Source organism: Chelonoidis abingdonii, chromosome 3 (genome assembly GCF_003597395.2).
Source record: "Chelonoidis abingdonii isolate Lonesome George chromosome 3, CheloAbing_2.0, whole genome shotgun sequence".
NCBI classification, from domain to species: domain Eukaryota; kingdom Metazoa; phylum Chordata; order Testudines; family Testudinidae; genus Chelonoidis; species Chelonoidis abingdonii.
In genome coordinates this window covers 121,761,162-121,787,523 of record NC_133771.1, presented here as the reverse complement: position 1 = coordinate 121,787,523, position 26,362 = coordinate 121,761,162, and the positions used below count along the sequence as shown (strand labels likewise).

At 43.2% G+C, this 26,362-nt stretch overlaps 1 protein-coding gene across 1 annotated transcript in view; it reads left to right on the top strand.

Moving 5' to 3' along the window:
* The window catches only part of IPCEF1 (interaction protein for cytohesin exchange factors 1), a 125,659-nt gene that overhangs the window by 57,882 nt on the left and 41,415 nt on the right, over positions 1 to 26,362 (top strand). Inside the window, exons 3-5 of the mRNA XM_032770821.2 lie at positions 13,784 to 13,835; positions 18,828 to 18,864; positions 19,501 to 19,670. Of these exons, the coding sequence (XP_032626712.1) occupies positions 13,784 to 13,835; positions 18,828 to 18,864; positions 19,501 to 19,670 (259 nt within the window). The remainder of the gene's footprint in view (positions 1 to 13,783; positions 13,836 to 18,827; positions 18,865 to 19,500; positions 19,671 to 26,362) is intronic.

Below are 26,362 nucleotides of genomic sequence, written 5' to 3'. Positions count from 1 at the left end.
CTCATTCCCAGAGTCCTTTTACCCAGACCAGTTCAGTCTAATATTCTCGCCCATCACATGGCACTAGAGGCTAATCATATTGCTGGTTTTCCTTGGGCAGGAGTCAGTGAGAAAAGGAAGCCCTAAAAGACAGAGGAAGGAGAAAGGGTCCCATTCTGTGGGACTGAATGCAATTAGTACTGATTATTCTGGTATGTTCAGACTCCACTGCTTACCCCTCCCCCACCCTGAACCCTCCTCCTACAGGTGCAACTCTGCACCCTTAATGTTCATGTAGCAGTTTGGAGCTATAGAGTGCTACGTAAGTGCTGCATACAATTACAAACCTCTTCATTTGTAGTCAAACTTTCACTTCTAAAATGATGGTGAAAAAAGTGAAGGTCAATCAAATAAGGGATTAAAAGGAAATGAAACGTGTTGCCAAAATCAATAATACAGTAAGTGGGGAGAATGTCCGATAAGTAGCAAAAATATTTTTCAGTGCAAACTGTCTCTACAGTACAGTTGCTCTTTGAGTTTAATCTCTTTAAATATATTTTTTTCCCTTCAGTGGAGCACATCCTGCTCTGATTCATAAACATCTGAAGCAGCATGATTTGGTGAATCTGGCTCTGCATCACATTGGTGTTTGGGATTGGATGTTAAGTTCTGGAGCCATTGCCAATTAAACTGTTACAACAAAAACTCTGAAGCTGGCACTCTGGTTCCCCCTGACCCTGTTGCTGTGGAAGTGCCTGTCACCGTTCTATACGCACGGTGCGCACAAAATGGTCCTTATCTGAATGGATTTCATTCTAGAATGGTGTCATTGTCCATCACCACTACATCCTCTCATGACAGCCTCACATCCTTTTAGCCCTCTAAGAAATTCACTTTCATGAATATAGGATTGAGGCGTTTGATGGAAGAGGACAGTAATGCCCAAGCTATTTCTCCACAGCTTTCCCTCTTCTGACTAGCATCATGGATTTTGTTTTGCTTTGTTTTATTATCTATGCTCTTTCTCTGACATTTGTCTTTGATTCTCAGTGCCAGATCTTTATACATATACAATGGATTTACAAGGGTGCCCAGATCAGGGAGAGGATCCACTCACAAACCAGAGAGAGCACAAATTGTAGTGACATTCTGTTTCTTTTGCTTTTAAATGTGTGCATCAAAGGTAAAGGCTGAGTATTAGTGACTGAACAATCCTACAGCAGCTCTGCTATTACCTTGTTACACTGACAGTCATGGCAAGTTTAGTATCACTTCTGAAAAGGACTGATTGCTCTTGCCACAATTGCCTGCCAGTCGGTTATATTAGATTCAGATATTAGGTTGTTCTATGTTCAGTTTGGAATATGAAATGTTTTAGTGAAATCGGAGGGCATTCTAGGCATGGGTGGGTGGGATGGTTAGTTTCTGAAGAATTAATGAGTTCACTGTCATGAATTAAATGATTTCGGCCACTAGATGGCTCTGTGCATATATACAGTTACAGGGTAAATTCCTTATTAAGACCTTGGTGTGGAAAGCATAGCCATGAACCAGATCTGGGATGAGAATCTGTAAATTCTATTTCAGGATTCTAAAATGCATTTTCCTTCCAATTTGGAACAAAAAACTCCAATTGAAATTCTACATAAAACAGAAATTAAAAAAAAGTTTATATTAGAAAAATCATAACATTGATAATTTCAAAATGAAATTCTGCCTGGTAGGCTGAAGAGGAGCTGAGAGCCTGGAATGCTAGCTGAGCTGGGAGCCTTGGAGCTTGGGAACCAGGGCTTCCAGGGTCCCAGCTTCTTTTCAGCCCAGTAGGTGCACTGCCCCACGGCAAGGGACCCTTGGACACCAGGGGGCCGTGAGTCTGGGAGCTGGGATTTCCAGGTTTTTGGCTCCTCTTCAGGTGCGCTACTGAGGAGCTGGGCAGGTGAGCTGACAACAAACCTGGCAGGTTTGTTCTGGAAACCCGCCTGACAGGCAGGTTTACATTTGAACTATATCAAAACCAACCCGTCTTTACAAAAGATTTTGATTTTTGACAAATTCTAATCAAAAATGTTTTGTCAGAATTTTTCTAACCAGCTCTACAATGACCCTTATCTCCTACATTTTCTAAATGTTTGTCAGTGGTTTATTCCCAGGATTCCTTCACTTGACTAATGTGAGTTGTGCAGCTAAAACCTCAGGGAATGTTTTGGAAACAAATATTTTAGTAGGTGCCCTTAAAAATGTGTACTTCCTATTTTCAGTGTTCCAGAACTACACCTTGTATTTCTACAACTGGGAGACATTTTTTAAGCGCACTCGCTATATTTAGACAGATGAATGTGCCTACTAAGAATAAATGTGAAGCTCTATATTGTTGGGATTCCCTCCAAGATCCCTTTCCACTCAGCGTCCCAAGAACTAAGTGATTATCAATGAGAGCAGCAGGAGTTGGAGTACGAGAGGTGTTTATTTACCTTGTGTTGGAGCGACTGCTCTGGGGATGCTTGTCCATTTCTGGGGAATGGAGGCAGAGTGCCTCTTTTTCTCTTTTTGGAAGGTGATACTTGAAATGTCCCCTGCTGACATGCTTGATGAATGGACAGGGCTCTCTGCAATCGGCTTCCACATGGGGGAGTAGATGTTTCTTGTCTGTTCCTTGTGCGTGTTGTTTGCAGGGGATTTGTTTCTGGGGGAAGAAGTTTACTTTTACTTTGCCATAGAGGGAAGAAAAAACTACAGCATAGGACACCTACATTGCCTTTGTTGTCAGTCTTCCCTGGACCTCAACATCTCAGGAAGGATTCCAAGCAAGGCCTTTTTGCTGCTTCATCCTTTCTTTCATCTTCTGGACTACCAAGGGAATTTTGTATTTTGGAATGGAATCCTTTTGGGAAGGATTCCCATAGCACTAACACTTTCCCCCAGCACCTCCACCCACCACCTCCACCCACCAATAGTGCATGTTCAGCAGCTTTTCTCACCCATTTCAGCGACCAGTGGCTTAGCTTTGCTGTATGACTGTTTGAGAACACTACAAGAGATTCAGCAAGTTCAGTCTACACTACGGGATTACTCCAATTTTACAGATTTTGATTTTTGGCAACAGATTGTATAAAGTCAAGTGCATGCGGCCACACTAAGCACATTAATTCAGCAGTGTGCATCCATAGTACTGAAGCGAGTGTTGCACTGTGAGTAGCTATCCCATAGTTCCCGCAGTCTTCCCTCACCCATTGGAATTCTGGGTTGAGATTCCAGTGCCTGATGGGGCAAAAAACATTGTCGCAGGTGGTTCTGGGTAAATGTTGTCAGGCCCCCCGTCTCCCTCCATCCCTCTGTGACAGCAATGGCAGACAACCGTTTCACGCCTTTTTTCCTAGGTTACCTGTGCAGACACCATACCACGGCAAGCATAGAGCCCGCTCAGCTCACTGTCACCGTAAGTCTCCTGGGTGTTGGCAGATGTGGGACTGCATTGCTACACAGCATCAGCTGTGACAAAGTTCCTCCTCTACCTTGGTGGGTCGCGCTTATTGGCAGATTTGCTCACCTCAGTGATCTCCCCCACAGTCTGGATCAACTCCTCCTGTGTCTGATCAGGAGTTGGGAGGTTTTGGGGGAACCCGGGCCCACCCTCTACTCTGGGCTCCAGCTCAGGGCCCTATGGATTTGCAGCTGTCTATAGTGCCTCTTGTAACAGCTGTGTGACAGCTACACCTCCCTGGGCTACTTGCCTAAGGCCTCCTCCAAACACCTTCTTTATTCTCGTCACAGGACCTTCCTCCTGGTGTCTGATAATGCTTGTACTCCTTAGTCCTCCAGCAGCACACCCTCTCTTGCTTTCAGCTCCTCACATGCACTTCCTCTCCTCTGGCTCCCCCCCATCTGACTGGAGAGAGTTCCTTTTAAAACCCAGGTGCCCTGATTAGCCTGCCTTGATTGGCTGCAGGTGTTCTAATCAGCATGTCTGCCTTAATTGGTTCTAGCAAGTTCCTGACTACTCTAGTGCAGACCCTGCTCTGGTCACTCAGGGAACAGAAAACTACTCACCCAGTGACCAGTATATTTGCTCTCTACTAGACTCCTGCACCTCACTTGCCTGGGTCTGTCACACAGCTCATTGTCTTTTGGCAGCAGATGATGCGTTAGGACTGAAAGCCATCGTCGTCATACAGAGATGGGAGTGACTCAGCCAGGTCATGTCCCATTTTCTGCTGAGCACCCAGGAGATGACAAGGGCTAGCAGTCATATTACACTGTCTGCTGCCGACCTAAGATGTAAAAGATAGATGTAGTGTATCAAAACAAGAAATAGGCCAGATTTGTTTTCTATTCATTTGGTCCCCCCTCCCTCTGTGAAATCAACAGTCTGAGGGGGCCATTCTGTGTGACAGTTTTTTGTGTTTCTCCTTGATACAAAGCCTCCGCCTTTGGTGGATTTTAATTCTCTGTAAGCCATGTTAGTTGCCCCTCCCTCCGTTAGAGGAATGGCACCCAATTCTCAGGGGTGATCGCTTTACCCCTCCTCCCACCATGTGGCTCATATCAGAGAAGATCCCTGATAGCCAAACGGGAACAGCTCAGCACCAATGCCCATCCCCCCCACCGCTTGGCTAACTGGGGGGAGGATTTCTTTTCAGCCACAGGCAAACAACCCAGTAGGAATGGGCACCTCTGAATGTCCCCTTAATTAAATTCCCGTATCTCAACCAGGTTACCATGAATATCACTCTCCTGAGGATAACACAGCGAGATAAAGAACAGATGTTGCTTGAATGTCAGCAAACACAAGGACCATATGCTGCCAGGCTTTGCCATGCAATGATACCAGATTACTTGCTACTAGCATGGCGTGGTAAAGTGTCTTACTGTGGAGGATGGAATAAGGCTGCCTTCCCCAGAAACCTTCTGCAAAGGCTTTTGGAGTACCTCCAGGAGAGCTTCATGGAGATGTCCCTGGAGGATTTCTGCTCTATCCCCAGACATATTAACAGACTTTTCCAGTAGTTGTACTGGCCGCGAATGCATCCCAAGTCCTTAGGGCAAATTAATCATTAAAAAATGCTTGCTTTTAAACCATGTTTTATATTTACAAAGGTACACTCACCGGAGGGATACCGCCTTGAGAGGGTTGGGAGACTATTTCAGTCAGGCTGAGAAAAAGATTGTGGATGTTGGGGAGAACGGTGTGCTGTGTGCTCTCCCCAAGCTCCTCCTCATCTTCCCTGTCCACAAAATCCTCGGGCATGGCTGAGAGTACCCCCTCCTTGGAATCCACAGTCAGGGTGGGGGTAGTGGTGGCAGCCCCTCTTAGAATTGCATGCAGCTCAGTGTAGAAGCGGCATGTCTGCAGCTCTGCCCCAGAGCATCTGTTTGCTTCTTTGGCTTTATGGTACGTTTGTCTGAGCTCCTTAACTTTCACGTGGCACTGTAATGGGTCCCTATTGTGGCCTCTGTCCAACATGCCCTTGGAGAGTTTTTCAAATGTTATGGCATTTTGTCTTTTGGAATGTAGTTCTGCTAGCACGGAATCCTCTCCCCATACAGCAATCAGATTCAGTATCTCCTGTACAGTCCATGCTGGAGCTCTTTTTCGGTTCTCGGACTGCATGGTCACCTGTGCTGATGAGCTCTACGTGGTGCCTGTGCTCATCAGCTCTCCACTCTAGGAAAACAGGAAATGAAATTCAAAAGTTCACGGGGCTTTTTCTGTCTACCTGGCCAGTGCATCCGAGTTCAGATTGCTGTCCAGAGCGGTCACAATTGTGCACTGTGGGATAGCTCCCAGAGGCCAATACCATCAAATTGCGCCCACACTAACCCTAATATGAACCAGTGATGTCGATTTCAGGGCTAATCCCCTTGTCAGGGAGGAGTACAGAAATCAATTTTAAGAGCCCTTTATGTTGAATTAAATGGCTTCATTGTGTGGACAGGTGCAGGGTTAATTCGATTTAACGGTGCTAAATTCAACCTAAATGCCTAGTGTAGACCAGGCCTAAGAGAGCTTTAGCACCTTCAGGATCACAGTCCTATCTTCCAGCAGGCCTGTGCTTTTCTGACAACCCATTTGGGATTATCTTGAGGATAGCAGCAGAGTAAATTTCAGAGCCAGGCTGCCAATCAGCTCACGCATCTGAACTTGCAGCATGTTACAAGCCTGCAAGTGTGAGGGCTGCTCACATGGCTGATATGCCGGGGATCCAGGGATCTCCAGACCTAATAGCATGAGCTGCTAGAGCTAGAGCCAAAGTGCTATAGTTAGGGGCCGTAACAGCTCATACCTTCTATGGATCAGCACAAAAGGGATCCTATGCCTCACACTCACCAGTCGGGTTACACCAGAAAGTGCAGATAAAGGGTAGAAATATACCCCTAGTACAGTCAGTCACCATAACAATTTGTTTTTGTCCTGAGTGCTTCAGGAATGGTCTTAGCACCAGCATCCTTATTCCCTTGAATCTACTTTTTCCTCCTCCCATTCTCTTCTGGGAGCCAGCTACTCGTGGAACTGCTTCCTTCAGACTTCCTCAGAAGTGCATGCACATGCAGCCTGTCTGCACATCTTCCTGCTGAATCGACAGCTCAGTAACTGGCTGCAACCCAGTCAGAATTATATCTATGGATCCTTTTCCATTTATAGTAGGATCAGTGAACCTTGCCCCAGTTTTTCTTGGGCCTTTCTCAAGAGGAGTCAGAAATCTTCTTTTTGGGGGACATCCATGTGAGGGGATTGAATCCCCTGCAACCTATTTGAAAACAAGGATGCTGGAGGTAAGAAATCCTCTAACCAAGCTGTGTATAAATCTGTTAAATGCATTTCTTGCTTCCTTGATTTTATACCTGTCATAACCGTTCAAAGGGCCATTTCTCCAGAGGGGGTGACATCAACCCCTAAATATATCATTCTAGTCCAGGGTGCAGGTACTCTTTGGAAAAACATTAACTATCGATGATGCTTTGATGCAGAGTTCTTGTCCTTTAAAAAACAAACTGGGAATCTGTAGTTTTGCAGCTGCTGTAGCGCATTTACATTTTGAAATGTTATTTAATTGCAGCCAACATAGGCCAGAATGCAGCTGCATCAACATAGGGTACAGTACATGGGGAATTCAAAAAGTGTTCACCGTTCGGGTATGAAGCTGGCTTGGTGGAACAACTGATCAGTCTAGTTCCTAACCTTCCTGGATACAGGTACACCAGAGACCATCTACAGATGATCCTTCGTTTCCTTGAGATACAAGTGAGATAGTAATTTGCGAATAGGGAAGTCCACACTAACTGAGAATGTCTCCAGTTGCCAAAAGGATGACACAAAAGGTGTTGTTTCCTGGGTCCAGATGAGTCATCTGTTTTCAGATACATGGGGTTAAAGCTCATGTGGCTTTACCCTGTGTGGCTGTAAAGACCTTCCTCAGAGAATAAGAGATGACTCAAGTACTGTTATGTAAGACTTTGATCTTGATGCAAGTCAACTGCAGACATGCCTCAAGCATCATTATGATTTGTTGTGATGAAATTGTTAATGATGATTAAGTGAAATCTATGGCAAGTCTTTTTATTTAAAAAAAAAAAAAAAAAGCTGTGGCTAGTTTAATGTCGTCTGTGAATTCATTATCTACGGGAGCATAGTTTTTCAGGCAACAAAAATACCAGCAGGGCTAAAGTTAGTGAGAAATGTAAGAATAGAAAACAAAAGTGAGAGAACTCCAAATCATTTACCTACTTCCAGGTTGTTTCATAGCCCTGATTCTTGCCTGAGTGAAAAATGGAATTCCATAGGCCAGTCTGTTTTATACTGTGCACTTTTCTGAGCAGGGACAGAGCCATGCTGATTTTGGATGCTACCACAATACAAACAGAATATGTTACATATCTAAAGTGTTTGTTCACAAGCTGCAAGGCATATTCCCTCTTTCTGGATGTCATCTGAGGGATGTACCAAAAGCCAGACTTGTGCCAAAAGCACTAGAAATCAGCACATGCACTGTATTTTACAACCTGGGAGATACAAACTCAGACATTGTACCTTTTAAATTCTGCAAGAAAAATGTGATTAGCAGATTAGGGCTCCCCTTTGACATGAGGATTGTGGGTACCCGTTTATTTCCTCTCCATAGTTTTTTGATCTTTGACAGTGAGATCTCTATTTTTCTGAATGGAGGCAGTAGCCAGGTGGAAATGATTGCAAGATATTTCTTATAAGTAACTTGCCGTGTTTCCATCTATTACTCACATGCCACTTGGTTAATGTAGATCTTGTAAGAACAGGAATAAAGAGTACTAATAATTTGTGCTGGTCTAAACTCTGCTTGCTTCCCCCTGACTCCCCAATGTGCAGAAATTTCAATAGTTTTTCAATATCAATGATTTCTGAAAATGAAAACATTCATCTTTGAAAAAATCCCACTGTGACAAATTGGTTGTGTGCAGCTACTCTTGGTCTGCTCTTGCATATCGGCATTTTAGGCTAGGGTTGCCAACTTTGGCTAGATGAATTCCTGGAGGTTTCATCACACAACTTTACTTTTAATTAAGATTAATCTTTAATTCCTGGAGACTGAAGCACAATCCTGGAGGGTTGGCAATCCTATTTTAGACTTATGTTTTGTTCAGACTGTTGCTGACTTGACTGGTTCATGGTTATTGCATGCTTTGCTGCTCCTTCTTTTTTTCTGGGTTTCTGGGGTACATCTGAGTGTCATGACATGGTAACAAGTGCTCCTATTGTGCAACCCAGGCTGCCTGCATATCATTTCTGCTGTTGACTGGTCAGGGCCAGTGCAAGGATATTTCGTGCCCCAGGTGAAACTTTCACCTTGCGCGCCCCCACCCCCCCCGGCCTGGCCCGGGGATCCAGAGCTGTCCTAGCTATTTTGGTGCCCTACACAGCCCCCCTGTGTGGGCTGGCCCCAGGCCTCCACGGGGGGCGGGGGGGGCTGTGTGGGGCCCTGCCCCGGGTCTCCGTGGGAGGGGATTGACCTAAGACCTCTGTGGGGGACAGGGGGGAGGGGGACAGGCCACTTCCTGTGGGAAGTGGAGTGACCTGGCCCCAGCCTGCTCTGCTCCCTAGCGCCCAGCCGCGCCACTGGCAAGTGTGGGGAAGCAGTTCCCCCTCATCCCCAAGCCTGGGAGCCAGGGGAGCAGAACAGGCTGGGGCTGGGTCACTCCACTTCCCACAGGAAGTGACCAGCCCCCGTCCCCCACGTAGGCCTGGGGCCAGCCCCCTCCCTGCTGCCCCCCACGGAGGCCTGGGGCCTCAGCCTGCTCTGAACCTCTGGCTCCTAGGCTTGGGGGGAGAAGGGAGGGGTGAACGGCCTCCCAGCACTCACCGGCAGTGCGGCTGGGAGCCAGGGAAGTGGAGCAGGCCGGGGCCAGGTCACTCCACTTACCATGCGGTGAGTGCAGGGTCGGTCAGGCCTGGCTGCAGTTTTCAGGGGAGTCGGGGCAGGGTGGAGTAGGGAAGGGAAGAGGCGGGGTTGGGGCAGAGCAGGGGCGGGGGCCATGGGGAAGAGCTGGGGAGCTGCCCCTGCGGTTCCCCAGCCCCCCTGGCAGCTCCCCGCCCCAGCTCACCTCCGCTCCGCCTTCTTCCCTGAGCATGCCAGTGCCGCTCCACTTCTCCTGCCTCCCAGGCTTGCCGCGCCAATCAGCTGTTTGGCGTGGCAACCCTGGGAGGAGAGGAGAATTAGAGTGCATGCCCCCCTTAATTCCTGCAGGCAGCCCTCCCCGTGGCCCCCTGCGCCCAGCTCACCTCCTCTCCATCACCTCCCCTGAGCGTGCTTTTTGGCGTCCCCAACCACTTGGTGCCCTGGCCCTGTGACTGGTGCTACTTTATTTGAAGATTGGCGGCTGAGAGATTAGTATGAGGAAAGAACAGTAAAGTGTTGATGGTGGGATATATGTGCAGATCATGCAACTCTCTTTTGCAGCTAGGTTACCTTTGCTGCAGGACTGCTTAGGCCATGATAACATTGATATTTAGGATGGACTGCCAGAGCCCAAGTCCTCCTTTAGTGTGGTTAGGAAGTGCTTCAATGAGCATTTTTGTACTGGAGATTCTATTCTGTTTTGAGGAAGAAATTTTTTGAAGCTTGTTAGCAGCCCATTGAAACCATACATGAGTTTGCATGCTGTGTGCAGTGGTTGGCCCAGGACTGTGAATTTAGGGATGTTGTGATAGTTGTGGTTAGGGACATTTTTGTGACCAGTGTAGCTGATAACTGCCTGGGCGAATGGTTACTGGTGGAAGATTCTAGAATGCTGATTCTTGATGCTGTAGTTGCTGAGAATGAGGCACTTGATGTGGTCCAGGCTGAAAGAGGTTCCATGTGTCAGGCTGCTACTACCTTTGTGTCTACTCTTAAATCATCAGCTCCTCCTTCTACTTCAGTTGCATGGAGTCATACAATGCTACCTAAACCAGCTCCACAACCACATCAGGAAAAAGGGCCTGCTCCTCACTGTTACTGTTGTGGTTACATAGCCAATTTTGCTGCAAGCTCAGCTAGAACTGCTAAGTGTTGGGCTTGTGGGAAGGAAGTACACTTTAAGTTAGTGTGCCATGGTACACTATGACAAAGGGTAGGCCTGAAGTGCATACTGTGAATACGAAGCTGCATGAGACTACCTTTACCAGGGTCCCTGATGTCACCTTTTAATCCGATCTTCTCATGTGGCATGAAGTGCATGGTGGATACTGGTTTAACATACTTCCTTTTGGGTTAGTTCATAATCTGGACATTTCTCTGACTACAGTGGATATAAAAGCTTGGAATTGGTATGCTTTGCAGACACTGGGTGAAGATGGATGCTCTGTGCTCTACAAACGCATAGCTTTAACTTCAAAGTTTTACGTTGTTAAAGGCCCTGGTGTGCAGATAGTCCCACTATTGTCATATGATCTGTGAACTTGCACAGGACACTTCAGGTGCATTTGTGTCGGCTAGATTAGAAGGGCATACGCAATGTATTATTCAGATACCTCACCATGATTTATTTAACAGTGATTGTATTCTGTCCATGGGATATGTGTATTTTCTGCAGTTGGATTGGAATGCCAAGCTTTTTGCGCTGCCTGCATGTTGTGTACCCCTGCACTTGTGGACAAAATACAAGCAGAACTGCAGTGCATGAAAGATAATGGTATTATTCGGGATGTGAAAAGGAGCTCACCGACAGTGATTGTATACAAGAAGAATGGTGACATTTGACTGTGCACAGATTTTAGTGCACTTAATAAATAGGTGGAGCATGAGCAGCTTTAATGGCCAAACTTCAAAGAGGTGACATGCCGGGTAAGTGGATACTGGGTTTTCTCTGTGTTGGATTACTGATAGGTTATTGGCAAATATCTGTGGCTAAAAGTTCACAGCTGTTATTGACTTTCAACATGTCATTTGGGACGTACTGCTATCAACGTCTGCTTTTTGGGTTTAGTCTCAGCTCCTGAGGTATTTTGGAGAGTGGTCTCTTAGCTCCTTGATAATATCCGGGGGCATGTTGCTATTTGGATGACATTCTTGTCATTGCTAAGACCCTTCCTGAGCATAATAGTATTCTGGACCAGGTGCTAACCCAATTCCAACAAACTGTCATAAAGTTGAATGTAGCTAAGTTAAGTTATGCAAAAGATGCTGTAGACTTTCTAAGGCATTCTCTGTCTGCCAGTGGTTTGAAACTGGCATGTGAAGGGGTACAAGCTGTTGCTTTTCTAGTGGTACCCACTGATCATAAGGGTTTACGTTTGTTTCTTGACAATACATAGGTGGTCGTGCTTTGCCCCATTTTAGTATCCTTGCAAAGCTGCTGTGAGATTTAACTCAGGGCCATGGCCAGGCTGGTCTGGACTAAAGAGACAAATCAGGCTTTCTGAAACCCTGCATCAAGTCCTCTGTCAGATCCAATCCTGTGCTTTTTTTGATCCAAGGAAACCTGTAGTGATTCAAACTGATGAATGCAATCAGGAGTCAGGTGACATTTTGCTCCAGGAGGAACATCTGGTTCTATTTGCATCTCGTACTCTCACCCCACTGGAAGTCACTCTCTGACTGACAGAGTTCTTGGCGATGTTTTTTGCTATCGTATGCTTTAAAGTCTACTTAGTGGGAAGATACTTTACCTTAGAAACTGATCATTTGCCTGTCATGGGCCTCTATCATAAGACCATTGACCTGCTGAAAGTGAGGCTGTAACAGTAGGCTATTCAATTGCAGGACTTGACTCAAGTTAACTAAAAAGTCTATGGGACTTAGATGCCTATGTGCAGTCGTTTTTGGAAATGGGACTTTGGCTCTCAAGTTACTTCAATGCTTTTAAAATTTTTACCTTCAGTCAAAGTCATAGCAAAGATTTTTCTGAAACCAATTTCAGTCACCTTAGCATAAATGGCTCCTATTAGCCCTATAGAAACTTTTTCCTTGACAGTTATCTAAATCTTTTATCTTTCACTCATAGGCTCAGAGTGATCTAAATCTGTGTAAATTCTCAGAATTATAAAAAAAAATTAATGAAAAATTATGGGAAGAGCTGTCACATCACAGTAATCATCATTGTCAATTGTTCGTTCAGTTATTCTCTTATTTTCTGGTTCAGCATTTGATGCTTCTGCTTTAATTTGCTTGTATAACTAAGATGTTTCCTCTCTTCCTGTTTATACTTGGATATAACTTCTAAACCTTGACAATCTTTTCTATAGCATCTCTTCTTATTAATATATTTCTTCAGATTTAGCTACTTTCATCTTTTTAGTTTGGTTTGAAACTTTTGGGGGCCAGACTCTGTATATATGTGTATTTCTGTTTTCTGTTTTTATTTTCAAAATAAAACAAATATTACATATTAAGAATGGCATATCTTTTAAATTCACAGTTTTAGACCGCACAGGAAAAAAATACTAATTATAGAGCTCTCTGAAGAGTGACTATATTTCCTTACGTTCTGGCTGCTGCTCATTTAAACAAAATGCTATGTTCTCTAAATTCTCCAGTTTACAGAAACTCTTTGCTGTCCATTATTTTTGAAGGATTGGTTTTCTAGTTAGTTAGCTGGTCCTAGTAAAGTTATTGTGGCTTTCTTCTGTCTGGTAAGTTGCTTTGATATTTTCCCTGACACACACATTCCAGGGCCCAAAAGAATATTGCTGTCCAAAATCATACTGAGTCTGCAGTTGATATTATCTAGACTGGTGGCCTAAAACCTAGAGAGAGATTCTCTCTTTGGAAGAGATCCCCTGCGGGACTGTATCTCCTATAACACACCCCGGCCAAGGACTTAATATTGCACTGCTTCTCCCCGCCAAAAGTGGACACCAGGATGGCTTATGGGAGATGTAGTCCAACTGGAGATCATAGCCCATAGAGGAAAATGGGGACATGAGGATCAAACTAAATTCCTTTAACACGCTACCCCATTTTTGGCCAAAGCCTTTAGTCTGAAAACTCTACATTTCTGATGAAAAGTTTAGCAGTTTTTTTTTTATCAGTTCTTCATTTTAATCCAAAATGTCTACAAGGAAAATTAGTTTTAGACCAGCTTACCCATTGCCTAAAACAAATTTTAACCTTGAGCTTTTTATATTGCGCATCTTGAAAAGAGACTTGATGAAGCTAGACCTCAGGTCCTGATCATTATTTTACTTCTCTGCTAGTAAAGTTAGATCATATACAGCACCCTTATGTTTGAAGAACATAATTTTTGTAAACTTAGGCAATTTAGAACATTTTTGAAAACTGTTTTCCCCTTTCACTGAGATTTATGCTGTAAAAGTGTGGCTTAGATCTTAAATAAACATCTTTTTTCTTTGTTGCAGCTTTCCCCCTTCGGTTTTAGAATCCTACATGGCTGCTGATGGGAATGCTCTTGTAAGTATATCTCCAATTTTAGCTAGAGCCATTAGTCATAGGATGGGCTGAGGGAAGTGCCCTACTTGTGTGTGTACTTTTGCTCTCCAAAAAGCTGAGGTCACGTTCACTCTTTAAATAAGTCCTTGATTATTGATTGGGCTAGCCAATGAGATTGTTACAACCTGGTGAAGTCCTGCTTTCTGGAGGAGCGCCAGTCTGTTTTGATTGTATCCAACAGCTGAGTCCCATGTGCTTTTAAGCCCATTGGGTCTTGATAGTGACTCTGGTCACTATTCCTGATTCTGGGTCTCTCTGGCACTCTCTCAGGTGCAGATCTCATGTCTGACCCTTCTTGGGCAGTGGTATCCCACCATCTGGTAACCTAGACCCCAGAACCAGTACATTAGCCCTCCCGAACCTCCAGTTGCTTAGACACATTCTCTCCAGAGATCACCTGGTGTGGGAGCTCTGGTTTTCTACTTATACCCTTCAGGTATAACATGGCAGTAAAGCACGGAACACAGGCTTAGCAAAGGAATATGTTATATATTCATTCTCATACTCTCACTCACTGCTATATGTGGGCCTGGGAAGGAATTTTCGCCAGATCAGATAGGCAGTGACCTGGGGGATTATTTGCTTTCCTCTACAGTGTCTGTGTGCAGGTCATTTGCCAGGATGATCTGGGTATTTCTCACTTAATCATTTCTCTACCATTATGGGTCCATCAGGCACTGGTGCACCTTGGGCTCTCCTATTCTCTACTTGCAGCACAATAGTCTAGTCTCCTGTGGACTGTAATACTTTGACCTCATTTCAGTTGTTGGGTTAGTATGTGGTTGCTGGGTGGTGTGGATGGCCTGTGCTATACAGGAGATCAGACTAGATGATCTGGTGGTGCCTTCTGGCCTCAATCTCTAACACGCTACCATTAAAACACAAAAGATTTACAGGCTGCCTTAAGGCCTGGTCTACACTTAAAATTTAGGTCGGTGCTCAGGGGTATGAAAAATCCACATCGGTTAGCATTGCAGGTATTCCAAGAGAACCTCCAGTGTAGACTCATCTATACTGATGGAAGAGTGCTTCTGTTGATGTAGCTAATATTGTCCAGGGAAGTGGTGTTCCTAGAGCAACAGAAAAACCCCTTCCGTTGGCGCTAGACTGAGTCTACACTATGGAGCTATGCTACACTATGGAGCTATGCTACACTATGGAGCTATGCTACACTATGGAGCATACTCATGATCTATCCACCAGATGTCAAGTTTCTGCTACCAAATGAATGCTTGAAGTCACACCAAAGGCTACCTTCTAGATGGAGGTTGAAAATACAACGTGATGTTCACAAAACCAAAATGGAATTTTTCAGTTGACACAGACATATCCCCCCAAACATCACATCTCTAGAAGTTCCTGCCTATTGATTGGGTCAGCCAGTGAGAAAAGTGAATGTGACCTAGTTTGAGCATTGCGGTTTCATCAGGCTACATCTAGTGGATATATGTATTTGCAGGTAGGAGCTTTGGATAGTAAACCATAGGTTTGCAGTCTATATTTAGGTGCAAAGTTTCCAGTAGGCCACAGTCCCATCACTGTCCACCACATTCCTGACATGTAAAACTATCACGAAAAAAATTCCACTATTGTCAACTGCAAGCAAAAATCAGACGTCGGGCTGCACAAAATCATGAGTGGCTTAAAAATAATGAGATTTTTAAAAATTAGATTTGGTTTATTTGCCTTTCTATTTTGGGGCCATTAGGGGATTCATGTTTTCATCTTTCCTCTTGGAAGGATAATGAAAACTGAGATTCTCACATAAATTGGGTGACTCCAGGAGCTGGGGCTTTAAGAAACATACCAAATATCATGGCACTCATGATGAAATAACAACAATCTGGCGTACCAGAGTCTTGTATTGTTCCAGCGAGTGCACTTTTTGTAATCCATACAGTCTCTCTTGACATGGCTGCTATACCACTGGTTTGAACCATTAGTTTTATTGATTATGGTTGGGTCTGTTTTTTATACTGATTTTTAGCTGCTTCTCATTGTCTTGAAAAACTCGTTAAAGGGATTTGTCTCTTGGTCTGAAGTTAAACTTGCAAACCAGAAAAACCCAAATGGCTCTTTATTGATGATTCCTTGTGCTACCCACCTTAGTATCCTGAATTGAAAGATTCCCTACACATAATGACCATATCGGGATATCTTGAAGATGAGAAACTTCAGTCTGATTTTTGGAGAACCATTTGCTAGTACAACCCAACATCCTGTGTGTTTTGTGACAAGCTGGACCTAAATATTGCAAGTCTCTGGTTTCTGTCACACTGCAGACTGCAAGTTTAGTGGTAGATTAATTTAAATTTAAAAAAATGGAGGTTTCAATAACATTAAATATGAAGATGAGTTTAGTGAGTACAGTTGCTTTCCACTCATATTAAATTTATTAGCTTTGGGACCAGGATGGGTATCGGAGCTGAAATTCTGGAGCACAATTCTGTGAGAGTGGGAAGATTCCATGACAAATTTCACTGCTGCAGAGTCCTGGACTACAGGGCCCCTTAACTGTGCCCATGACCTGTTAGGAATAAATGGAATATTTCTTACAGGAGAAAAAAGAGCTCCTGTTCTTATTTTTATATGATTTTATTAACAAGCAATAAAGAATAAAGTGAAAACATAGCACACTAATCACAGGCTTTGTTTTTCATCTAACAGAAAAGTTCATGGTTTTCTGCTACTAGAACCATGGAAATTGGTACCAAAGTGTGTATTAATTCATGGTGACTGCAATCCATGCCCAGATCTGGGCATTGCTGCCCCCATTATATTTACCAGTGATTTGTTCTGTTCAATTATAAATGATCATGCAATGGGGATTCTGTTGTTTTCATTCAGACCTGTCTATGGTCTAAGCTATTTTGCTTCAGTTCAGTAATAAAGGTTATGCATTAGCCGAAGAGCTACTTCTTCATCAAATAGTTACAGAGAGCCACATCCTGTCACTGTGTTGCAATGACATTTCATTAATCTGGATTTAGATGATGCGTCATCTTTACAGCATCATAGCATCATTCCTACTACCTGGCTTCTGCATTAGAGGTGTTATTTCGTCTTTCTCTTTCTTCATCCCATCCTAATTGCTAGGTAGGAGGTATTGGGTCCAAGGAACTAGTCCTGGCAGCTCTTACTGTCTTCCTATGGGCTCAGGCCTGAGTCAGGTACAACTTCCTTTAGAAAGAAGACTTCAGGGTCAGCCCATATGGGAGTGGGGGAACATTAGTGGCTCCCATTTAACTGGTCTAGTTGCTCATTGTTTTCCTTGATCTGTTGCCATGGAGCATTGTCCTGAGAAAAACACCCAATAGACCACAGTATAAATAAAAATAATACGGAATATGTGATGATTAACATGAGTCTGGTTTCATTCACTCTTGGCAAAGCCATCCACAAGTGAGTTAGGTAGGTCATCCCAAATAAGCATCAATAATAACTTTCTGGTACACATTTATGTATGTGTTACCTATGTTACAGAGAAAAATATTGAGAAAATGTTTGAGGTTTTAAAAAAACATAATTTTGATATTTTTTGGTGTGTCCCTGCCACTTTAAAGCCAAGTGTCTTAGTTACCATGAGTTCAACTGTGGAGCCATGAAAACCTCCCCAAAGGGCATAAAATAGCTTTTCTGTCCCTAAAGATGATATAACTTAAAAAATGAATATCTTGGCAAGTTAAGTGGTCAAAGATACATTATAGTCCTTTGTTACATAGTTCTGCAATTCATCAGATGACTATCACCTCTGCATAGCTGGGTTGTGTGCATAAACAAAATATCAAAATACTAAGCTTGTAGGCATCATTTTTCACTAAGAGGTTTGAATGTTTGAAAAGAATAACTATTATTGTCTCCATTTTATAGATGGGAAAACTGAGACAAAAAGCAGCGAGTTGCTTTGTCTGTGGTAACACAACAAGTCAGGGAAGAGCTAAGAACAGAACCCAGGACTTTTGATTCCTAATTCCCTATTCTCCGGACTCCTCTTCATAAAGTTTAGGTTACGTCTACACTGCCCAAAATGACGTGTTCTTACCTTGGTTTAGCTAACCTATGTGAACTAACTCAGGCTAAAATAGCAGTGAAAACACACAATTCAGCTTTTAATTTGAGTTGGCAGCTCAAGTTCAGCCTCAGGCTCCCCTGTAAGTTTTAACTCAAGCTGATAACCCTTAGTGTCATTTCTCTATTGTTCAGTAAGGCAAATGTATTTTCTATATTATAATGTTGGATAAAATATACTATATGTAAAATATGCAAATAAATGCATATAATTAAAATACATAAATATATGGGAAAACATAATCAACTAAGCATATTTATACATTTTAATTAGGAAAATCAGCCAAATGTGGACAATGTTTTTAATATTGAGACACTATCCTCCTATCTGTAACATATTTTGTCAAGATCTTACTCATGTAGGGGGATATATGTGTACTAGAAAGAAAAGAAGGGGGAAAAGCGGTGATATTTTTGTTTTTATTATTTGTTTACAGTAATGCCCACAATGTGCTGAGAGCTCAGGGATAACAACAGAATACCTGACACATTTTTCACCCTTACATATCAGTAAATATCGCTGATAAAGGCAATGAGGCTTAAAATATTGCAGGCTTAACTTTTCTTTTTTTACTTCAGAGAACATTATACAATTCAGCTAAAAAGCAGTCAGAGAGAGGCTGCCTGTGGGTGTGAAACAGGAAGCACTAGTGGATAGATTCCTATATATAATAGTGCTACATTTGTTCTTGTTCAACTGCACATACATCAGTTTTAATTAACACACTTTATGCTTCAGCTAGTAGCTTCCCTTTAGCTGCAAGTGGGTTTTTAGATTCCATCCTCCGTATAAACACCACCTCCTCCAGTCGCCCTCCGTCTTTCTTTACAAATGTTGTAACACAATCTGAAATTTCCTTTCTTTCCTTCCTGCATTTCTTGCAGGTTCCCTTGCGTCAGAAGACCAAACAGAAAAGTCAAGGTAACAGATCTTTTCCCTCCACTTCTGTTCCTCTTTTTTTTTTTTTTTTTTAAATGTGTCTTGTTCGGGAGAGGTTGAGGCTTTCATACTGCTGGTGAAGGACTGTTGTTTAAACTCTGCTTATTTTTTGCATCGATTCTGAAAAAATGACAGCATGCTGTTCGCTTGGACTAAGCCCTTGTGGTATGTCAATAGACACAGAGCTGGAGATTCTAGAGTAAGAGAAGCAGAGAGAGGCATGCAGCTTTTCATTTAGTTGAAAGCTAGTCCTCTCTAGCTGTGACTTAAATAGATCTATTCTTTTCTAATGCAGTTGTAAGAAGGATGAGACACATTTTTATCTAGTATGTTTTATTTTACAATAATTCATGTCTTATTTGTGTGCAATTATCTTTAGAGTAATCAGTAATTTATTTTTTGAGAACCTCTTGTCATTTTATCTTTGTACATTTAGAATGCCTTTTAAATGAATGTGTCTAACAGACATCATAAAACTGACTGACCATCTGACTTCTGTGTGCATTTTAAGAGACAGTTGGATGACTCTTAATATAGCAAATGTAGATGGACTGATATATTTATTTTATTTAGTACTGTACATTTAAACAAGCAGCACCATTTATTTTAATGGCACAGGGATTGTTGTTATGAGTCGACGGAGGATATCGTGCAAGGACCTGGGACTAGTTGATTACCAGGGGTGGCTCTACAAGAAAAAGGAAAAAGGACCTTTCATTGGTAACAAATGGAAAAAGTTCTGGTTCGTGCTGAAGGGGTCATCGTTATACTGGTACAGCAACCAATTGGTGAGTACAATAAACTCCTAACTGTGTGTGAGTGACTAAGCAGGGACTACAGGCACTGGGAAGGAAAGGGTTGGGGCAGATCTGAAGTGTAATCTGGAGATGTATAAATGATCAGCTTATTTAGTTTTTGTTCAGCCTTAAGATTTGTTGCAAAATGAGCAAATGCTAGAAACATGCTGCCACATTTTTTGGTTCTGCAAGCACTTATGAAATACAGTCTGTTCCTTTAAACCTGGGTGTTCTTTACAGGCTCCACTGTCATTTAAATGCTGGAAGGAACTTGTCAATTTAAGAAGCTTACAGGCACCAACCGGCAAGGAAGGGGCAGCACTCTCCTCATGTTCTCAGCTGAACTAATTGCTTCATTTTAATAAGAGGACTTGCTTATTTCCCCCACCTCCAGCTTGAACCTTGCTTGACTTGTCTTTTACTCTCGTTTTGATATTGTTGTGTGATAGGAAAGCTGGTGTCAAAATTACAGCTTGGCCAGCTCATTATGGTGTTATCTCTTGCCTTTCTGTTGTCACATCCAGTGTCTGTAACTAAACTGTCTTGTGTCCTGTTAATTTGTAACCTGCTGCTCTGGGGTATCAATGATAAAGGGCCAGATTTGGAGTGTTTCAAGGGAGGAGTACACTACACTTCAACTCAAGAGTCAGATTTCAGTTCAGAAAAGAGCCTTTCTGTTTATGACAATCCTCTGCTTTCCCCAGACATCCCCTCTTCTATTACAATGTGAATGTCTCCATCATAGGCTGCTTCCCAATGAGCAGTCCCTGGATTTCTGTGATCAACTGAAATAAAAAATAATTAGAAATAAAGAAGTGTCAAGGAAGCATAGATTAAATACTGCATAATTGCCTTTCTACTGGCGTGGTCAGGCAATCTATACTGCAACCAATTGCCCAGAGCCAGTCCTGTTTAGCTAAGATGCTTTACCTGAATGTTTAATGAAAGATTATGGCTTGCATGCAAAGGCACTGCGTGTACTGGAGAGTGAATACACCTGTTTTAGACTTTGTGAGCCTACTTGATTAGGCAGGGCTAGTATCTTGCATTTGCTGACCAGAAGGATACAAGTTGAAGCATTTCCCCCTCCCACTTACACCTGTTTCACTCATGGATCTGGCACAAAAGCTCCTACTGTATTTTTTTTATCACCACCTGCATTGAGGGAGCCCAGAATTTGGAGGGGTCAGGGGATTAAGTGACTAGGACAGCAGAGTGGATTGGAACCATGAAGTTTAATTGCTGAATAGTGAATGATTAACTTTTCTAAATGCAAATAGCTGTTCTACTGAAAAAGGGATGTCTTGGGCCCAACAAGGGGTAAGGTGCTACTGAAACCTTTGTTTACAATTGCAACAGTAAACAGTTAAATGGGGTCTGGGATTTCTTGTCAAGTAATCACTAGCTTAGTTACATTGTAACAATGTTAAATTTTAATAAAACCTTTTATCAAAGAAAGCTGCTAAAACATTTAAAATGTAAAGTATTAAGAAAGGTTTTCATTTTAACATCCCGTTAGCTGTGGAGAGTTCTTTTATAGAGAGAAACCCCTTTCCGGGGCTCTTTTTAGATGTTACTAACTGTTCTTTTAGAGGAAAAGATAAGACCGTTGAGGTGGTGTGGAGCAGTTCTTGTTGCTGCAGTGGTCGTTGAAGTCCAGTCCTTCTTTCTTTAAGATAAAAAGAAGACAGACACATGAAGAGAGAAGAATAACAAAGATAGAAAATGCAGCTCCTGACTCTGCTGTTGAATCTGACTTTCAGCCTTGTTACTGGAGAGACATGGGCATAGCAGAGCTTTATCAGTCACTCTGAGACACGTCATACTTGGCCTGCTAAACAGACTCTTTTTGGACAGAAAGTAAAAGGAAAGCGAGAGATAGGAAAGAGGAAAAATAAGACTGGGAAGGAAATGGGGACATGAAGGAGTGAAATGCAAATCTCACATAGGAGGTGGAGGTGGTGATAACATCAGTTTCCTTTCCCTGGCTTGCTCTGTTCAGGTTTCTCTCTTAGGATCAGGATGATGAAGGCCCAATGGTATAATGGTAGATTCTGGGGTCCGAGGAGATGATGCAGATGAAAGCCATGGTGATAAAGTTGTCTCCTTCCAGTCCATGTCCCACACCCCTGATTGTCACTGAGTGACCCCCTAGATAGACCATGTCCAAAAAAGGGTGGCTACCTTATTTAGTTAACCATTCAAAACACATCTCAGTGATTTCAACTATAAACATTTCCTCTCATTTTGAGACTCTTTCAGCTCATTGTCATAACAATCTGCAATTTTATGCCAGAAGTCTGGAAGATCCCTCATCACTGTTGTTTAATGTAAGCAATCCAGTTTGTACTGGTCCATTTGTCTCCACCTTTTCTTGATGTTAAACAATTTTATGTAACAGGCTGAGTTGGACTATTGTTACCTTGGCCTACTTCAAGTACAGGCCTCTGCCCAACGTAGTTCTAGACAGCGCTCAGCAGCATCACACCAGTGAAAAGGTGTCAAAGGAAGAGGAAGGCTTTCTCGTTTACCTTGATTAGGTCAAAGCCATCCCAGGTGCAGTTTGATTAGTTTCAGTGGAGTTACCCTAGGGCTGTATTTGGCCCATCGTATTTTATAGCCTAGCGAATATTTCCACCTCTTCATTGATGTTTAGAAATGCTTGTTAATGCCTTGGTCCCTTAATCACTCCCGTTCCTAAATGCTAGTGCCTGAAGCAGAATAAAGGTGCAGTGTTGTGGACCAGCATATAATAAGATTCTTCTGGTTTCTTATTCACTTGCTGAAAGATATTATGGACCCAATTCACCTGCATGACACCAATTTTTATACTGATGCAATTATATTACCGTCAGTGGAGTTAATACTGACTTACACCTGCGCAAGTGATGTAAGAATTGGGCCCTATATATTTTAAAGATCATTAGACTATTCTGTAGTTTCAACAATGTGGGGAGATCAGCTGCTGTATGTCAGGATGCAACAGAGTCACTTTCCACTTTAGCATTTAAACACTCAACTCAGATTACTATAAAAAGGGCCTGTAAACAAAGATCCTCTTAGACATTGACACACTAGAGAAGAGTGGTGGGGGAGGAATCAAGCTGAGGTCAGAGGAATGAATGAAGTCAGTGACCTTGGCTATCTGTTGTTCTGTATGACCACTTTCTTTATTTTAAGAAGCAAGAGATTTTTTAGCTTTCTGCAGATGCTACAGTCAACCAGATACTGACAATGGTAGCACAACAACAGCAGTGTAGTGTTGGTGGCCTTTTTCTAGTAAGGCTGGAGAAATATCAGAATCCACGTTTATATTTTCTCAAGTTTTAGAGTGGGTATTCTCCACCATCCCCAGTGGATCACATGCTCTTGGTTAAATCTATCCTAGATCTTCAGAAGCTCTGGAACTCTTTGTAGCTCTGGCTATTGTGCTCAAATATTGGGTCTTCTATGGAAGAGGGAATGGAGAACGGATGCATTCACTTCTCACTAGCAGTGTACCAGAAGACAGCAGCTGGGCCATCTCAACAGGATCAGTGTCAGATTTGTGACCTTAATAAAAAAAGGATGAGGAGAGGCAGTTAAGGTAGTCAGGGAGCACCTTGGAAGAAGGAAACTGAGAAGGATGTGATGGGGTTGAAAGGTGTGAATGAGAACTGATTTGAGAGTAAGTGAGGCAATCTTAATAAGTTAGTCTGATAAGCTCCAGAATGTCTGAATGTGTATCCAGACTGAACTCCAGACATCTTTGAGAGTCACTGTTTGCTAGTCTGTAGTTCCCTCTTTTTGTTGCTATTCTGTGCAGATGGATGCTTCTAAACTGAATATTTAGAAAGGACATCATCAGGTTCTGCCTCCCCCAAGCAGTTTTAGTTTTAGTCTGAAGCATTCATATTGAAACCTTGTGAGTGGAGCGTTACTTCTGCATGGCAGGAAAAAAGTGAACACTAATAATTCTGGTGCTAGACTCCTGTTTCATCTCATGTCTGTCTCACATGCAGGGCCGGTGCAACCATTTAGGTGGACTAGGCGGTTGCCTAGGGTGCTGAGATTTGGGGGTGCCAAAAAGCGCCCCCCAATTTTTTTTAAATGGTTGAGCAGCCCTGCTGCTAGGACAGAGAGGGAGTTTGAGCTGCCGGCGGGAGCCAGCAGCCTAGGGTGTCCCCTGGGTCAGGGTGCCGCCGCGGCAGCCGGCAGCCCAGAGCGTCCCCTGGGTCAGGGCGCCGCCGCGGCAGCCGGCAGCCCAAGGGGTCCCCTGGCCCAGGGAAACCCCAGGCTGCCGGCTGCCGTGGAGGCGCTCTGACCCTGGGTTAGGGCGCTGCTGCGGTAGCCGGCAGCCTAGGGTGTCCCCTGGGTCAGGGCATCGCCAGAGGGGGCGGCAGGCAGCTCCCGTGGAGCTGCTGCAGTGGTGCTGGTCCGTGGCTCGGATGGAGCTGCTGCAGTCATGCCTGCAGACAGTCGGCTGCTCGCGCGGCTCCGGTGGATCGCCCGCAGGCACACCGGACCCTCCGCAGGCACCACTGCGGCAGCTCCAGCAGAGCCGCAGGACCAGTGCGCGGGGCAGCGAAATTGCTATCCGCCTAGGGTGCTCAAAACCCTAGCGCTGGTCCTGCTCACATGTGCACCTGTGATTCATTGGAAAGTAGGAGATTCATCAGCTGTTTGTTGTGTATCTCTGGGATTACATGAGACATTCAGTGGATGGACAAAAATTGCAAGTTCCCTTTTGTAGCAATGCACATTGTTCAAAGTCTTGATCACTAACACTTTCATGAGGAATCAGCTTAAAAAAATCTTCTGATGAATACAGTAAAAGGGGGTTCAGGTGATGACGGACTTAATATTTATCCTTAAGTCTTGGTCTAACTAATTGTGTTTTAAACTGTGCTCATCAGACTCCTTGGCACTGTCAAAAAGTCATTGCCTTCTGTTTGTTGGACTATGAGGTTTCTTGCAGGCCTGGATAAACATTACAAAAATTATCCACAACTGGCAATCTTAGGATTTACTAGAGAAGTAGAGCATTGAGTAGACATGGAAGCTGGACTTCTCACTCATGCCTGCAAATGGTCCCCACCAGCCACAACTGAAGCACACTCATGAGGCCACAGAAACCAGTTTGTGCTGTCAGTGTTCTGCTGTTCTGTGGATGAAGTGACATTTTTAATTTCCAGTGCTATCAATTTCACACCTTTCCCCTAACTGCTTATGTTCTCTTAAAAGTTAAAACTAAATTGTGACCTGGGGTAGCCCTCACTGGAAATGCCAAGGTCAAAGCAGACTGAAAAAGGGAGAGCAGATACTTCCAAGACTGGTGGGTAACGATGAAGTTAAACTCCGCAACCAGTCACAAACTCTGCTTCTGATCCCCACACTGGTTATCAAGAAGCAAAAAAGAAATCACACAGCCTCCTTTGTTGCATTCCAGTTCTCTGGCTCCCAGCCAGCACCTAGCTCCAGTGCAGTGAGAAGTTATTTTAAAAAAACTGCTCACATATACAAAATGTTCTTCTGACCCCAAAGGGTCAACCACATCAGCAGGTCAATATAGGCTTGGCTCTTACCCCAAATACCACACTGCCAGCCAATCCTTTAGTGTCTAAAACTAAAGATTTATTATAAAGAAAAAACAAGAGAGATGTTAAATGGTAAAACAGTCACAAATGTAGAAAGAATTCAAAGTCCACATATCAAGTTCCAAGCAGTAATGGTGTGTGTGCTGGCTTGAAAGTCCCTCTGGAACACATCCACAGCTTGAATGGGTCATTCAGTCCTTTGTTCAGAGCTTCAGTTTGTAGCTTTTAAAATTCCATTCCATTCCAAAAATTGACTACAAAAATGTCACTTTTACTTTACATATCTGCTCCCTGTGCTTATTTAGAATCCTATTTTGTTGATTTCTGTGACAACAATAAGATTTTACTGGTTTTTACGCATGCTAATATTGTGGAGCCAACACAGCTATCACAACTCTGTTCTCAGTTATACCTGCTGCATGTCTCGGGATTGCAGTGAAGATACCAGGTCTAGTTTATAGAGATGTCAGTTTAAAACAGAAACAAAACAAAACAGCAACAACAAAAACAAAAACCAACAACAAACTCACTCCCCCCACAACAGTAGCATGTCCAACTTGCAAATGAATCAAATATGGTGTGGAAATTATGAAATCACAATGAACATGGAACCCTAAAATGCACTTACACATTGATCCTGAAAAGTGCTGAGCACTGTAGTTCCACTCCAGCAAAGAATTTAAGCACTTACTTAACATTAGGAATGTGAATAGTCATGTGTCTTCAGTTGAACTGAATCATATGCTTAGTTGAAGCACCTGTTTTTAAGTGCACTGTTGTAATGAGGCTGAAAGTATCCATCTTCCTAAATGACTGAGGGGAAAGATTCCCTTTAAAACTGAGTGGCCCACAGTGGAATGAAAAGGTCACCTGTAACCTGCAAAATCCCCAAATGAGACTTACAGCTATATCCTACACTTGTTTATAGAGATGCACCCTCTGTAGATGAATGGAAAGGGCTAGGGATTCATAAATTCATACATTTTTAAGGATGTGTGTGGGGGTCCATTAGATCATCTTGTATGAGCTTCTGTATACCACAGGCCATAGAATTTCACCCAGTTCTCCCCATGTTGAGCCCAGTAACTTGTTTGACTTGAAGCATAA